Consider the following 16,110-nt stretch of genomic DNA (forward strand, 5'->3'; position numbering starts at 1 on the left):
AGCTTTTAGATGAATATTTCTGTGTCAGTTTTACCAAGAGTAATGCAGTGATGATATCCAGTTGGGAGACATACAAGTTAAGCTTGACTGACAAAGCCATGAGTAGTCCTAAGTATTAGATTTTTGCAATTGGAGAGACCATTTCCACAAAGTCAACTCTAGGTTTTTGATGAAATCCTCGTGCATTTATTCTTGCTCATCTCCTCAGCAAAGATCCATCACTATTGTATTTCTTCCTCAAAATAATTCTAGAGTCAATTCATTCATTGGTCTGTCTGTGATGTCCCATGTATCATAGTTGACCTGATTTCATCGTACATAGCTTAAAGCACTCTTGGTGATTCGGAACAAGTAATGAATCACTGATGTTGACCTCTGTTGCATTTGCTATGAAATTATCATGGTTTGAAACATCTGACGAGTCTACATCTGGCTCAAACTATTGAGCAGGTGTGACGATTGAAGAATTATTGTCATCATCACAGAAGTCATTGTCAGGGGTGAATTTGTCTCCTGCAGTGACTGGAAGTCTGTATGCCTTATTTGGAAACCCTTGTTTCTTGTTCGCACTAGCTTTGGTGTGCCATCTCTCCATCTTGTTGCCATGTTAACACCATTGCTTTATGGCAGAATAACTACTTCTTCAAAGCCGTAGAATGGTTTGTTGTGATGACAACTTGGATTCATTGTTTGTATCATCACTGAAATACCCACTCCTGGAATTGATGTTGATACCTCCTCTTTGGTGATGAACTAGCTCATCTTTGTTGGAGTCCACATAAGTTTGCTGGGGCTCAAAACTGTCATGATGAAGGAATCTCACATCGATTATCAAGAGAATCGCGTAATTTCTTGTACCCACACACAGTAGGCTTTTGAACAATTAAAATAGCCTACAAAAATCTCTTCCTTGCCAAAGAAAGGTAAGTGCGACCCTCAAGGCAATTTATCTAGGATGGCAATGTTTTGACCAAATGTATGAACACGAGATACATCAGGTTTTCTCTTCAGCCACTTGCATACAGAGTTCCATTGCATGGTCCTTGAATTAAATGACAATTTCAAATGTAGTTAGCTGTGTTGATGGCTTCAGGCTAAATGATGATGGTTGACGTGACTCGAGCAACACTTCGCCCAATGAACAGTTCTTTCATTCAGCAACACCATTCTGCTGCAATTTGTATGGAACTGTTAGACATTGCTGTATTCCCACCATTCTGAGGATGGAGTACATTCCTTCGGTGCTGTATTTCATATCATTGTCTGACTGAAAGGATTTAATTGCATGACACAGTCTGAGTTTAAACTGTGTTTTTGAATTTGACAGATTTGTTACCAATATCTCCTTTATGTTGAAGGAAATATACTTTACACTGTCTGATGTAGTTGTCTATAAATGCCACAAAAAAAAAAAAAAAAAAAAAAAAAAAAAAAAAAAAAAAAAAAAAAAATCCCACCCTCTGAAGATATATCTCTTACTGGTCCACTGACATCCAGAAGTTCATTTGAGTTCCTTTCTTTGTGGATGAAGGAAATGGATGTGGTTTGTCCTTCAGGACACACAGTGCGTCTAGTGAGATAGAAGTCACTGAATTTCAAAGCTGTAACGGGAAGTCTTATTCGTGCCCTTGTTATAAAAGCTGCATTTGTATGCTGAGCTTTTTTTAATTACCATTTGTCACTGTGGCTAACAGGGCTTTTTAATTTGTTCACAAAATGCTTACCTTGTTTAACAAACATTGCAGCACTTAAATTTTCGCTGTCTTTCTGAATCCTTGGTATGTTCTTCCAAGATATTTTAATTTTTGTGTCTTGATATCTGGTAGATGGTAACAGGATTCAATAGCACATTTAAAATTGTCATAAGTGTCCGTAGAGCAGCATTATTGACAATAGATTGCCAGCGATTGCTTGTAACTTGTTCACAGCATTGAAGAATTCAGCAAGATATTGTTACATCATCAGTGGGTTGCATTTTGTGAAACGTGAGGCATTTGAGCAGCTTTGCTTAGTCAGCAGGTCCTTCAGATGCATAAATTGATTTTAGTCTAGGCTATACTTCATGTGACGTAGTGCAGTTCTTTACTTGCTTCAGATCTGTCTGATTGATTTATAAAATCAAGTTTTCTTTTGCCATTCTATCTGCTGCTAGCCGTGCTTTGTATGCAGCTTCTGCCGCAGCAAGCATTTCACTTTCACCACTCACTACAAGTTGCATTACTTTTCCAGATAGATATCCCCATGTGTAATTTTTGAAGAGTACTTGTATTGCTTAAACTTGTATTCTCTAAGTCATCATCATCATCATCATCATCATCATCATCATCATCATCATCATCATTTAAGACTGATTATGCCTTTCAGCGTTCAGTCTGGAGCATAGCCCCCCTTATACAGTTCCTCCATGATCCCCTATTCAGTGCTAACATTGGTGCCTCTTCTGATGTTAAACCTATTACTACAAAATCATTCTTAGCCGAATCCAGGTACCTTCTCCTCGGTCTGCCCAGACTCCTCCTACCCTCTACTGCTGAATCCATGAGTCTCTTGGGTAACCTTGCTTCTCCCATGCGTGTAACATGACCCCACCATCTAAGCCTGTTCGCCCTGACTGCTACATCTATAGAGTTCATTCCCAGTTTCTCTTTGATTTCCTCATTGTGGACACCCTCCTGCCATTGTTCCCATCTACCAGTACCTGCAATCATCCTAGCTACTTTCATATCCGTAACCTCAACCTTGTTGATAAGGTAACCTGAATCCACCCAGCTTTCGCTCCCATACAACAAAGTTGGTCGAAAGATTGAACGGTGCACAGATAACTTAGTCTTGGTACTGACTTCCTTCTTGCAGAAGAGAGTAGATCGTAGCTGAGCGCTCACTGCATTAGCTTTGCTACACCTCGCTTCCAGTTCTTTCACTATGTTGCCATCCTGTGAGAATATGCATCCTAAGTACTTGAAACCGTCCACCTGTTCTAACTTTGTTCCTCCTATTTGGCACTCAATCCGTTTATCTCTCTTTCCCACTGACATTACTTTCGTTTTGGAGATGCTAATCTTCATACCATAGTCCTTACATTTCTGATCTAGCTCTGAAATATTACTTTGCAAACTTTCAATCGAATCTGCCATCACAACTAAGTCATCCGCATATGCAAGACTGCTTATTTTGTGTTCACATATCTTAATCTCACCCAGCCAGTCTATTGTTTTCAACATATGATCCATAAATAATATGAACAACAGTGGAGACAGGTTGCAGCCTTGTCTTACCCCTGAAACTACTCTGAACCATGAACTCAATTTACCGTCAACTCTAACTGCTGCCTGACTATCCATGTAAAGACCTTTAATTGCTTGCAAAAGTTTGCCTCCTATTCCATTGTCTTGTAGAACAGACAATAACTTCCTCCTAGGAACCCGGTCATATGCCTTTTCTAGATCTATAAAGCATAGATACAATTCCCTGTTCCACTCTTAACACTTCTCCATTATTTGCCGTAAGCTAAAGATCTGGTCCTGACAACCTCTAAGAGCCCTAAACCCACACTGATTTTCATCCAATTTGTCCTCAGCTAATACTCGCACTTTCCTTCCAACAGTACCTGAGAAGATTTTTCCCACAATGCTGATTAAAGGGATACCTCTGCAGTTGTTACAATCTTTTCTGTTTCCATGTTTAAAGATTGGTGTGATTACTGCTTTTGTCCAGTCTGATGGAACCTGTCCCGACTCCCAGGCCATTTCAATTATCCTGTGTAGCCATTGAAGACCTGACATTCCACTGTATTTGATGAGTTCCGACTTAATTTCATCCATCCCAGCCGCTTTATTGCACTGCAATCTATTGACCATTTTTTCCACTTCCTCAAATGTGATCCTATTTCCATCATCATTCCTATCCCATTCTACCTCGAAACCTGAAACATTACTGATTGCATTTTCACCTACATTGAGCAACTCTTCAAAATATTCCCTCCATCTGCCCAAGGCATCCACAGGATTCACCAGCAGTTTTCCTGACCTGTCCAAAATACTTGTCATTTCCTTCTTACCTCCCTTTCGAAGACTGCTAATTACACTCCAGAATGGTTTTCCAGCAGCTTGACCCATAGTCTCCAACCTGTTTCCAAAGTCTTCCCACGATTTCTTCTTGGATGCTGCAATTATCTGTTTGGCTTTGTTTCTTTCTTCAACATAACTTTCTCTGTCTACCTGGGTTCTGGTATGTAGCCATTTTTGATACGCCTTCTTTTTCCTTTTACAGGCTGCCTTGACTGTATCATTCCACCAAGCTGTTTGCTTCATCCTACTTTTACACACTACTGTTCCAAGACATTCTTTAGCCACTTCTAGTACTGTGTCCCTGTACCTTGTCCATTCCTTTTCCAATGACTGTAATTGACTACATTCAACTAACTGGTACCTTTCTGAGATCGCTGTTATGTACTTGTGCCTGATTTCCTTATCCTGAAGTTTCTCCACTCTTATCCTCCTACATATGGACCTGACCTCCTGCTCTTTCGGCCTCACAATCCCAATTTCACTGCAGATTAAATAATGATCAGTGTCATCAAAGAATCCCCTGAATACACGTGTGTTCCTCACAGCCTTCCTGAATTCCTGATCTGTTATTATATAGTCAATGACAGATCTGGTTCCCCTGCCTTCCCAAGTATACTGGTGAATGTTCTTATGTTTAAAAAAGGGGTTTGTGATTACTAAGCCCATACTGGCACAGAAATCCAAGAGTTGTTTCCCGTACCTGTTGGCCTCCATATGCTCTCCAAATTTACCCATAACCTTTTCATACCCTTCTGTTCGATTTCCAATCCTGGCGTTAAAATCATCCATGAGCAGAACACTGTCCTTGTCCTTTACTCTAACAACTACATCACTGAGTGCCTCATAAAAACTATCCATCTTATCTTGATCTGTCCCTTCACAATGCGAATATACTGACACAATCCTAATTTTCTTGCTAGACACTGTCAAATCTATCCACATCAGTCGTTCGTTTACATACCTTATTGCAACTACGCTGGGTTCCATTTCTTTTCTGATGTAAAGCCCTACATCCCATTGTGCTATTCCTGCTTTGACTCCTGACAGGTAGACCTTGTATTCTCCCACTTCCTCTTCTTTCTCACCCCTTACCCGAATGTCACTAGCAGCTAAAACGTCCAGCCCCATCTTACTTGCAGCCTCTGCCAGCTCTACCTTCTTCCCAGAGTATTGATATTAATAGCTCCCCATCTCATTACCATTTGTCTCTAAGTATTGTAATTATTTTATGACAGCATATCTGGTCGAACTCTGTGTACAGTGGTCATGTGTGCCATATTCGTCACATTAACGAGTTTATTTCTACGCTTTCTCTGTGTGCAAAATGTTGCTTTTACCAATTGCCTAACCTGCGCCCAGTGTTGTGGTTTGGAAGTAACAGGCACACCATTTAATTATGGAACATCTTTATTTGTACTTTTCTGTACAGGGAGTAAAATAAATCTTGAGAACAACAGACTTGTAAACATGCATATAGCAACAGCTATGGGCACCAGTGACATTAAACAGTGGTAAAATTTGAATTTCGACAGCTTTGTGTGTAATAGTCTTGTCCTTGAATACTGTCATCCTACTTTTACGCAGTCTAATTTATTTCACATAGTGCTTATTATTTTATTACACCGTTTGATTACACTTTCCTTAAGGTGTGTGTGTGTGTGTGTGTGTGTGTGTGTGTGTGTGTGTGTGTGTGTGGTGGGGAGCGGGGGGGGTGTTATTATGATTGATTTCACCATTGAAAAACAAACTGTTTAAGAGATGAAATCTAATAACATATTCATTATCTACTATTTAGGACTGCTGTAATTCATTTGGGAAGTGTGATTTTTCTCAGAACTTCAAAGGGAAGCCATGTCAGAAAGATGTTGTTTGTAGTAATTATTTTACGTTTCTCCTCTGTAACCAGTCTGTTAGTAGAACTTCCATACTGGTTTGTGTTGTTTCATCCTCTGATGCTTTCCTTTGTCCTTCATAATCATGTTCCATGAGACTTAGTTTTTCATTGGTTGACCTCCTCCTTGTCATTGTGTAATTGTAGCTTTTGTGAGTACACCCTCATTTTGAAAGAAAACATCCTCTGCAGATTGTGCTAATGAATTCTGTTTGCCGGCCGGAGTGGCCGAGTGGTTGTAGGCGTTACAGTCTGGAACCGCGCGACCGCTACGGTCGCAGGTTCGAATCCTGCCTCGGGCATGGATGTGTGTGATGTCCTTAGGTTTGTTGGGTTTAAGTAGTTCTAAGTTCTAGAGGATTGATGACCTTAGAAGTCCCATAGTGCTCAGAGCCATTTGAACCATTTTTTGAATTCTGTTTCTTTCCTTTAGAGAGAAGACAAAACAGGTGTGGGAACGCTGTGAAGATATTATGGCAAGGTACATTGCAGCAACTGAAGAAGTCACAGCCACTGAACGTGAGAAAGCAGTTGTGGAAAGTATGAAACTGCGTGCTGAGGCAGAAGTAGTAAAACTTAAACTGCAGCTTCTGAAGAGTGAAGAAGGTAACTTTGATGGAATATTTTTTTAAGAAGGCAGTCTGTTGTGTGTGACTAATTTTGTTTAGAGAAGCTTGCTTTGATGATTAAGATAATACAGAAAAATACTACAATCAGTTTTGTTATAGTAATAAATATGTTGATAATTATTACCGGTACGACAGCCTTTAAGAAAGGGGGCTTTAATAATAAGTTGTCACAAATTTAGCAGTTACTTTGAATCAGTAGTGCAAAATCTCATTTGGTACCATATACAAGTATGGGGTCTGTCTGTTTTCCCAGTAATTGCAGAATTTAAGGTACATTTGTCCTAGTATATTGATGCCAATGCAAAATTTCAACTTACTGAAAGAAGTGGTATTAGGCTGCTTCAAAGCTGCAAATCACTGTCAAGCTAATGGAGTAGTATATGTGGTGAGCTTCCAGCATAGAGATAAAGAACGATACAGTGTAGAAACCACAAAAAGCTACTTGGATTTGTCATCTTAAGTTTGAAAGTGTCAGCTGCCAGCCCACATCTGACAAAGTGTGGCTTTCAAATAAGGTGCTGGAAATTAAAAGTGGTCCTAAGTATTATGCAGGAACAACCATGAGAGTCTAACAGAGCTGTAACCATTTGACCTGGCTTTTTAAACATGAACGTAATATTCATTATCACTTTAGTGTGATATGGAACCTACGTACTTACGTGTCACAGTTTGACTACTTAGCTACATTAATGAGCCAAAATATGACCACTGCCCTCTATCAGGTTGTATGCTGCCTGGTGACAGTGAGCATACTTGATGGAGTAAGAGAAATATATGAACGGAGCAGAAACGGAACAGAACAGTAAAGTGGAGTAGGGGGCACTTTCTAGTGCTGATACGTGGCGAAAATGCTTAAATCCACTGACTTAAACAACTTTTGCAAAAATCAGATTATTGTGCCCCAGTGCTTGGGAACAACCATCTCGGAAATGGCAAAGCTGGTTGTCACATATGGAAAGTGGTTGAAGAATGCTGAAACCGCAAGTAGGCAACAAGAAGTTGGACATCCATACTTTATCACAGAACATATGGACCGGAGGCTTGCCCACTCTCTAAAGCAGGATAGACGGTGATCTGTGGTAGATCTGATAACAAAGTACAGTGCTGGTCCAGGCACGAGTCTTCTGTATTTTGTAGCACACAGTTCAGCACATGGTGTTGAACATGATATTCTCTGCAGAGAACCCCTGTGTGTTCCCATGTTGATCAATCATCATCATCATCATAATCATCAGTTATGGTTACTTTGTGCTTGGTATAATTGAGATTGGACCACGGATAAGTGGAATTTTGTTGCCTTGTTGGATGAATCCTGTTTATCGCTAAATCAGATCACTGCTTGTGTCCAGATATGCCGTCATCCAGGCAGATGGCTGCTCAAAACATGTAACGCGCTATGGACGCAGGCCGGTGGGAGTAGTACTATGGGGGAATTTTCACCTGGGCTTCCATGGGACTGCAGCAGTAACTGAAGGCACCGTAAGGCTGTGGACTATGTGAACATTATTAGGGATCACCTGCAATCCCTTATGCTTGACATCTTCCTCAACAGTGAGGGCATCTTCAGGAGGACAACTGTCTGTGTCACAAGGCCAGAATTGTACTGCAATGGTTTGACTAGCATAATAACTAACTCGCTTTGACGTCTTGGCCATCAAATTCGGCCTATCTGCAGCTGATGAAACCCAGTTGGAACGCTTTTGGGCACCCGCTCCATGCCCAAAAATGAACAACCTATAATTTCGTGGAGTGTGTGATTTGTACTTAGGCATCTGGTGCCTCAAAACTCTGGAAGCCTATCAAGTACTTGTTGAATTGATGCCATGCAGAATCACTGCTGAATTGCGTTCCAGAAGAGGACCAATTCACTTTTAAGTAGGTGGTCATAATGTTTCGGCTCATCAGTGTACATATGTGTCAGGGGTAGCATTCAGGATCAGTGGTTAGTATAGGTATGGGGGGTTGTTGTAACCACTGTAAAATAAGCACTCTGGATGTGAGAGAGTACATATGAGGCACTGAGAGCCATAAGGGCCCAGAGGACAAACACATAGTTTTGAGAAAAATATGTTTGTGAAAAACAGATTCACAGACAAACCACAAGTCTCATAGGTCTGAATTGTTTTTTTAACCGAATCTAAACATCTTATATTTGCTAAGAAAAAATGATGTACCCACTTTATATAATAAAATATCAATTAATGTATAGGATTATATTATTATTAATGTTTATGCACAAAAGTCCATATATAGTTTAGTGGCAGTAGTGTCTTTTGAAAATTGTAAAATTTGTCATTAATGTGAAACTAGAATCAGATATAATTACAGATAAATAGTTATGACCTATTCCAACACTTCATGGTCATCATATCACCATTTTCATTTAGCACAATCTAAGGCTTGATGCCCTATTACTACTAGATACAAGATATAGACACCAAATTCCACTAGCAATACTAGAAAACAATTGAGCAGTGCAGAGCAACAAAATTATGCTTTGGGCCCACATGGAAATGAATATCAGAGAAATCGGTGAGGCAGTTTCTCGTTAATGTTCAGATAAACAGTGTGCACCTATAGTTACAGGGGGGGGGACTGGTTAGCTATAAAATCAACACGTGCCAGGTGCATGCCTATATGCTGCAGTCTCAAAATAGATGATGGTGTGCTTTAGGCCCTTATTGTTCTCAGCACCTCATTTACACTGAGAGAATGTTTGCACAGCAGCTTTGCTAACAGCAGTTACCAAGACATACTTACTACTTAACTTGAGTTCTCTCCTACTTTTGGAAAAGCTGCTCTCATGAATAGTAACCTGTATGCTCCTACATGCTAGACAGCAGACATAGTATCATTTGGGGCAGCAGCTCTCCCAAAGAAGATGTGGCCATTTCAAGTGGTACAGCAGCATCACAAACGTGTGGCGGCAGTATTAACCTGACATACTGGTGCAGTAGCTGCTGCACATTTGAGAACACTGTGGTCCCAAATGGGGAAGAAACTTACTCAATTGATAATATTGCTGGTAATCATCATGAGATACTGCAGGCATTGTGATTAGGACAGGAGCTCTACCAATGTCCACTCTGTGTACAGACATATTAATTTATGAAAATATATGATCAAGATAACTAACCTACAAAAAAGACAAGAAGGGATGCAGGGGAGCAGTATACTTTGTTTATATATAATTACGGAAATTGGATGTTATTCTGACCTCTTACTACAGCCAAGCAACAAAAGCTATTTTTCAGACTATTAAACACTTACTAGCTGACACATCATGTGACAGTTGTGCAATATAAAAAGAATTAGTGAATTTCCATCTGACAGTGTTTGTTTTTAGTCTTGGCTGGTCAAGTTTTGGTGCACTTACAGCATGAGAAAATGAGTAAACTTAGTGTGGAATCATGATGATATATGGTGTATGGAAGTTTTGATCGGTCCTGGAGATGTGCTTGGATAGCCGGGTGGTTAAAGCAACCACTCACTTCGAGGTTTGAATCCTGGTCAGGCATAAATTTTCATGTGTTGCAAACAGCTGACATCAATGCAGAGTTGCACAATTTGAATCTATTTTCATCGTGTGGAAAGTTCAGGCAGAATGTAAGTAATTTACTGCTCCCATTGTCCTTTGGACTCCCATGCCCATTACCTCATTCTTTATATTCCTTACCAACTATAGCCCTACATGCAGTGCTCCTGCTTTTGAGAGGACGGTATACAAACAAATCAGTGGCACAGTAATGGGCATGCGCATGACACCCTCTTGTGCGAAAATGTGTGCTCGCCATCTAGAGGAAACCTTCCTAGCCACCCACACCTCTTGGTTTGGTTCTGGTTAATGATGATATCTTCATGATCTGAATGCAGGGCTGAGATGCCATATCCTCATTCCTCCATAAACTCAATACCTTCGCTCTCATCTTCTTTACCATGTCCATCTCAATCCGATGTTCTGCCTTACTGGATGTTGACCTCCACTGCTCTGTCCATACATCTGTATATATTAACCCCACCAACCACCAGTAGTACATTAATTTTAACAACTGTCGCGCTCTTCTAAACCAGAATTTCACTCCAAGGACAGCGTGGGCACCTGCGAACAGTGTATCAGCAGTGACGAGAATTCCACTGCCCAGTATGCTGTAGGTCTCACAAAGGCCATTCCGGACAGGTACTACCCTCTAAACCTAGTCCACAAACAGATTTCCCATGGCATATCGCGCGCACACACACCCCCACCACCTCCAAGAATTAGCTGCAAAGGAGTGCCCCACTCATCACTCAATATCACCCTGGAATGGAACAACTGAACCATATCCATCCCAGGATTTTGATTACCTGCCTGAAAATGAAAGGCTCTCTGCTCATGATTCTTCCTGTTCTTCCTAAAGTAGTGCCCATCGAACCTACACAACATCCTGGCCAATCCTTATACCACTCCTACTCACAACCCGTTGCCACAAGGGTTGTATCCTTGTGAAAGACCTGTCAAGTTCACCCACACAGCACTTCTTAATACAGTCATGTCACAGGCTTATCCCAAATGAGGCAGACTGTGAACCAACCAGCTGTCCATCAGAATGAGTGCCCCTGTCAAACTGTGGCAAAGAACAGAGTTGACAGTGCAGTGGTGGAACGTACTGTTTAGCATAAAATACTAGAGTTCAGTGGCTACTTTACCACTTGTACCATCTCCTTCCTTGCAGCACCAGCTTTTCTGAACTAAGAGGACACGTTGAAAAGTAATGCCTCAGAATTTTGTGAAAAACCTTACAGCTTTTTAAACGAAATAAACATTATTAACATTCTACATCTTTATCCTTCAAGGCTATATATTTATTTCTGACCATACCCACCATGTCGATGAACACATTTCTTCCAATGAGAGACCAGTTTGTTGATCTCATCACTGTAGAATGTTTGACTTTATTAATGGGGCCACAACCTCAACTCTGCTTGCACTGCACTGCATCATCGCTGTCTAAGTGACATCCTTGATGGGTCCAAGTCGAAACTATGAAGGATGATAAATGACAGTGAATCCAAGGTATCGGATTGTTTCAGATGTCGCAGCACTTCGTGTGGCCTGGCATTGTCATGCTGAAGGAGGGGCTGCTCCTTGTGTGGACGTTCTTATCGCATTTGAAACTCTGTTGCTCACACAGTGGCATAGTTACATTACACACCGCCATGTTATGTGCTACAGTTCAGAGCCCTCTTGTTGCAGAGGGTTGCAACTTGTGTTGGCGAAGTGGGAAAGTCAACAGAGTAATAAACACGATGAGTAATACCTAAGCCAATATTGCGAACAGAATAAAAAATTTGGATGCATTACTTTTCATCATGTCCTGGAACAGAATAAAAAATTTGGATGCATTACTTTTCATCATGTCCTGGAACTTAGATGGGAGTTATCATTCAATATCTCCTTCACACCTGTAAACCTCCTGGATTCTATCTCCACTAACTTGCTGTCCCCACACCCTGTATCTGTTTGCTCTTGCTCTGTTTTGTCACCCCTCCTCCCAGTCCATGTCTCCATGTGTCATCCTCACTGTGTGTGTGTGTGTGTGTGTGTGTGTGTGTGTGTGTGTGTGTGTGTGTTTTTTTTTTTCTCTCTAACTTGTCAAAGGATTTCTTCAGAAAGCTAGCAAAGTTTTCATTCTTATTTTCGTGTGTGCCTGTTGATGACTCTATGCTGTTGCTGTTCGGTGCGTGGTCTCCTGTACTTCTAAATTACTTCTGAATAAGAGACTAACAGTAAACATTTGTCATTTGATTGATATTCGTATTTTCTTATTACCAAGTGAAATTCATCCCAATGAGCCAAGAATATTATAAGACTCTTGCTGACAGGTGGAAAGGAGCTGTATCTTTGGTTTTCCTTTTACTGTAGAAACTCTTAAAATGATGTGACAGTTCACTTTATTTTGTGGTACACCATGTTTTTGTAGTGATAGGTATGAGTATTACATGCGTGCAACCTGCTGCTCAGCTTTTGAATGTGAAGCCACATGAGACAGCACAGTATTTACATGTGTACCTCTTACTCCCATTCTGTATCTAGGACTGTTTTAAGTGAAATTGAAGTCCACACACTTTGAGTTCACAAAAACCCAGACACCAAAAAGAAAAGAAAAATACAGTTATATTATTCTTGCCTTCCCTTGACTTAAGACCTTGATAATGTCTCAATAAATAAATATCAGATTGAATCAACTAACACTCATCATCAATTATGTACATACTGTTCAACTTAATGGCCTATTTGGAGCAAAGTTTGTGTTGTACTCTTGCTGAAATCTGCAATATTTGTAAGAAAAGTGCCCAGCACATTATTACTTCCACCAAGAAATCCTCAGATTGTTATGAATTGGAATCCCTAGGTGCAATGACAATTTTAAATAATCTCAGTTACTCACCACAAATGCTACCCCTCTTGTGTTGTTGTACTAACCGAACCTCGAATTCAGCTGCTTGCAATAATCTGTGTTTATGACAATATCCTTGATACAAATTGTATAGAGAAAACAAAAAATAGAAGAAATAAACAAGTAGGAAAGTAGTTAAATATTTTTAGGAGTAGCATTACTGTTTTATTTGGCATTGAAGTGTTTTATGAAAGTTCTATGGCATAACTTTCATAAAATTAAGGAAACATGATCTTGTAAGAAATTATACAGGGTTATTACAAATGATTGAAGAGATTTCACAGCTCTACAATAACTTTATTATTTGAGATATTTTCTCAATGCTTTGCACACACATACAAAAACTCAAAAAGTTTTTTTAGGCATTCACAAATGTTCGATATGTGCCCCTTTAGTGATTCGGCAGACATCAAGCTGATAATCAAGTTCCTCCCTCACTCGGCGCAGCATGTCCCCATCAATGAGTTCGAAAGCATCGTTGATGCGAGCTCGCAGTTCTGGCACGTTTCTTGGTAGAGGAGGTTTAAACACTGAATCTTTCACATAACCCCACAGAAAGAAATCGCATGGGGTTAAGTCGGGAGAGCGTTGAGGCCATGACATGAATTGCTGATCATGATCTCCACCACGACCGATCCATCGGTTTTCCAATCTCCTGTTTAAGAAATGCCGAACATCATGATGGAAGTGCGGTGGAACACCATCCTGTTGAAAGATGAAGTCGGCGCTGTCGGTCTCCAGTTGTGGCATGAGCCAATTTTCCGCGGGCTACGCGTGAAACTTGCCCGCACGCGTTCAACCGTTTCTTCGCTCACTGCAGGCCGACCCGCTGATTTCCCCTTACAGAGGCATCCAAAAGCTTTAAACTGCGCATACCATCGCCGAATGGAGTTAGCAGTTGGTGGATCTTTGTTGAACTTCGTCCTGAAGTGTCGTTGCACTGTTATGACTGACTGATGTGAGTGCATTTCAAGCACGACATACGCTTTCTCGGCTCCTGTCGCCATTTTGTCTCACTGCGCTCTCGACCGCTCTGACGGCAGAAACCTGAAGTGCGGCTTCTGCCGAACAAAACTTTGAGTTTTTCTACGTATCTGTAGTGTGTCGTGACCATATGTCAATGAATGGAGCTACAGTGAATTTATGAAATCGCTTCAATCATTTGTAATAGCCCTATATATCCAGAGATAGTCTTTGCAGAATAGAGTAAAAGAATTAATTTTAAATATTCAAATCTTTCTTTAAAAATTTGTTCTGCCTGAATATGTTTTGGTGATTCTTTATGTTAGTGTTTATACTGCTAAGAATAATGAAATTTACTGAAATCTTAAAATGTCGACTATTTGTGCCAACTGCTATTCCATGACAAAAATTGGCCCAAAGTACAGCGAAACCCCTACTTCATGTTTTTGTGCTTTCCAGACTTAAAAAAACGCAGAATTGAGGAAAATGTTAAAACCCCCAAAATATGAGCAAAAACACATGTAATTTGCATATGTGGTTAAAAATCTTAATCCTCTCCAATACTGTGTACAAAATCTAAGGGAAGGAAATTAAATGTACAATACAATGTTGTGCAATATTTTATGGTAATGAATTTCGTCAGTTCTTAAAAAATCGCAGATGTGTAACAGCAAGTAAAAACCTGTCAAAAATTGTAATTGGTATCTGGGTACAAGGTAATTGAGCTGTTTTCCGACATGCTATGAGCACAAATTATATGTTCAAAACAAATGTTTTTGAGAAATCATTCTATGTGCTCACCCAGAAAAAAGCAAAAATTGATGAACATGTTGAATTAAACCAAAATCATCACAGCAGTTAGATATTTAAACCATAAGCATAAATGTGGACATCTGCTTAATGACCATTGCTGTTATTGTTTAATGACTTTCTGACGAGCTGCACTTTGTATGCTGATAACTGTTAAAGTCTTATTTTATGCTTGATGAGAGAAACAGGGATGTGAAAAAATGAGTTCCCTTCCTCAGCTGATGTTACAAGCATATTAAAGTTACCTCAGTGGATTTCTGTACACTGTGTAAAATGTAAGTCTGAAATAAAGCTCAGGTGCTACAGTTTTGCTTCATGCCCTCTGTTACTGCTGCCAATCTTTACGATCTACGGTGTGTGGTGTGTGCGATGCAGAGTATATGCACAAGTAGTGTATGTACTTGTTGCAACTGTATCATGTCAGAAGTCTTTAAAATAGACTATTGCAAAACCCTTGTTCTAGTCCCATGTGACAGCTCTGTCATAGCACAGCATTTTCAGCACTTCGCAAAATGCTTTCACCATTACATGCTCTCCTGTCACTGAAGGGCCACACCCCCTCTCTATGCTTTCAGTAGGCGAGCTTATTTTATGTGTGTTGGTGTGGTGTGGTGGCTGGGCTAGCTATTGGATGACGTAACAAGGCACTAATCAATAAGAATTCACTAGCCAGAAAGAGGCGATGTTTCCTTGATTATGACCAAGCATATTCTTTGAGACTTGGTTTGAATTTAAAAGGCTGACAATTGATATTGTTGCTGAATACAATACATCGGAAATATGTGCTAAAAGTTGAGACTTATAATTGGCTCAAGAAAAGGTGGTGCCTGGGTCCCTTCGTCATGTATTGGCTTGGTCTTGAGCACTTCATGTTGACTGTCTTGTTTTTCCTTTACTCCTGTAACCTTGCAGTAGTTCCATCATAATTGTGCGGTGAAGTTAAATGTTGCAAGTTGTGTTAGCACCCCTGTCTGCAGTGGCCAAAAATATTCCCTTAACTCTGCCACCACCCATGGTGTGAGCCATCCTCCTTCTTGTGCCACTTATAACTCGTTCAGTCACTTCAGATGTCAATAGGAAGAAAACAGGATGAAGTCAAGTGAGACGCCAAGTAAGTATTTAGAATCGAAGTAAACCTTACTAGGAAGAAATATAAAACTGAAGAATTTTTAGCATTGATCTTCGGGGCTTTTCATAGGGGCTACGAATTTATGGTGTAGAATTGCAAAAAACGTAAAATCGAAGTTCCACTGTAATAGTGATTGTAGAAAATAAATTATATGTTCATGTTCCACTTGAGACGCATTTACGAT

At 40.2% G+C, this 16,110-nt stretch overlaps 1 protein-coding gene across 4 annotated transcripts in view; it reads left to right on the forward strand.

The window, feature by feature from the left end:
- The window catches only part of LOC126092462 (protein Spindly-like), a 148,017-nt gene that overhangs the window by 110,571 nt on the left and 21,336 nt on the right, over nt 1–16,110 (forward strand). For 2 of the 4 annotated variants that reach the window (XM_049908065.1, XM_049908066.1), the window contains exon 10: nt 6,392–6,564. In XM_049908065.1, the coding sequence (XP_049764022.1) occupies nt 6,392–6,564 (173 nt within the window). Of the gene's footprint in view, nt 1–6,391; nt 6,565–11,657; nt 12,161–16,110 lie in introns of those variants that run through there. The other 2 variants (XM_049908067.1, XM_049908064.1) reach the window with 2 other exon arrangements.

The sequence above is a fragment of the Schistocerca cancellata genome, chromosome 7 (genome assembly GCF_023864275.1).
Source record: "Schistocerca cancellata isolate TAMUIC-IGC-003103 chromosome 7, iqSchCanc2.1, whole genome shotgun sequence".
Classification (NCBI taxonomy): Eukaryota; Metazoa; Arthropoda; class Insecta; order Orthoptera; family Acrididae; genus Schistocerca; species Schistocerca cancellata.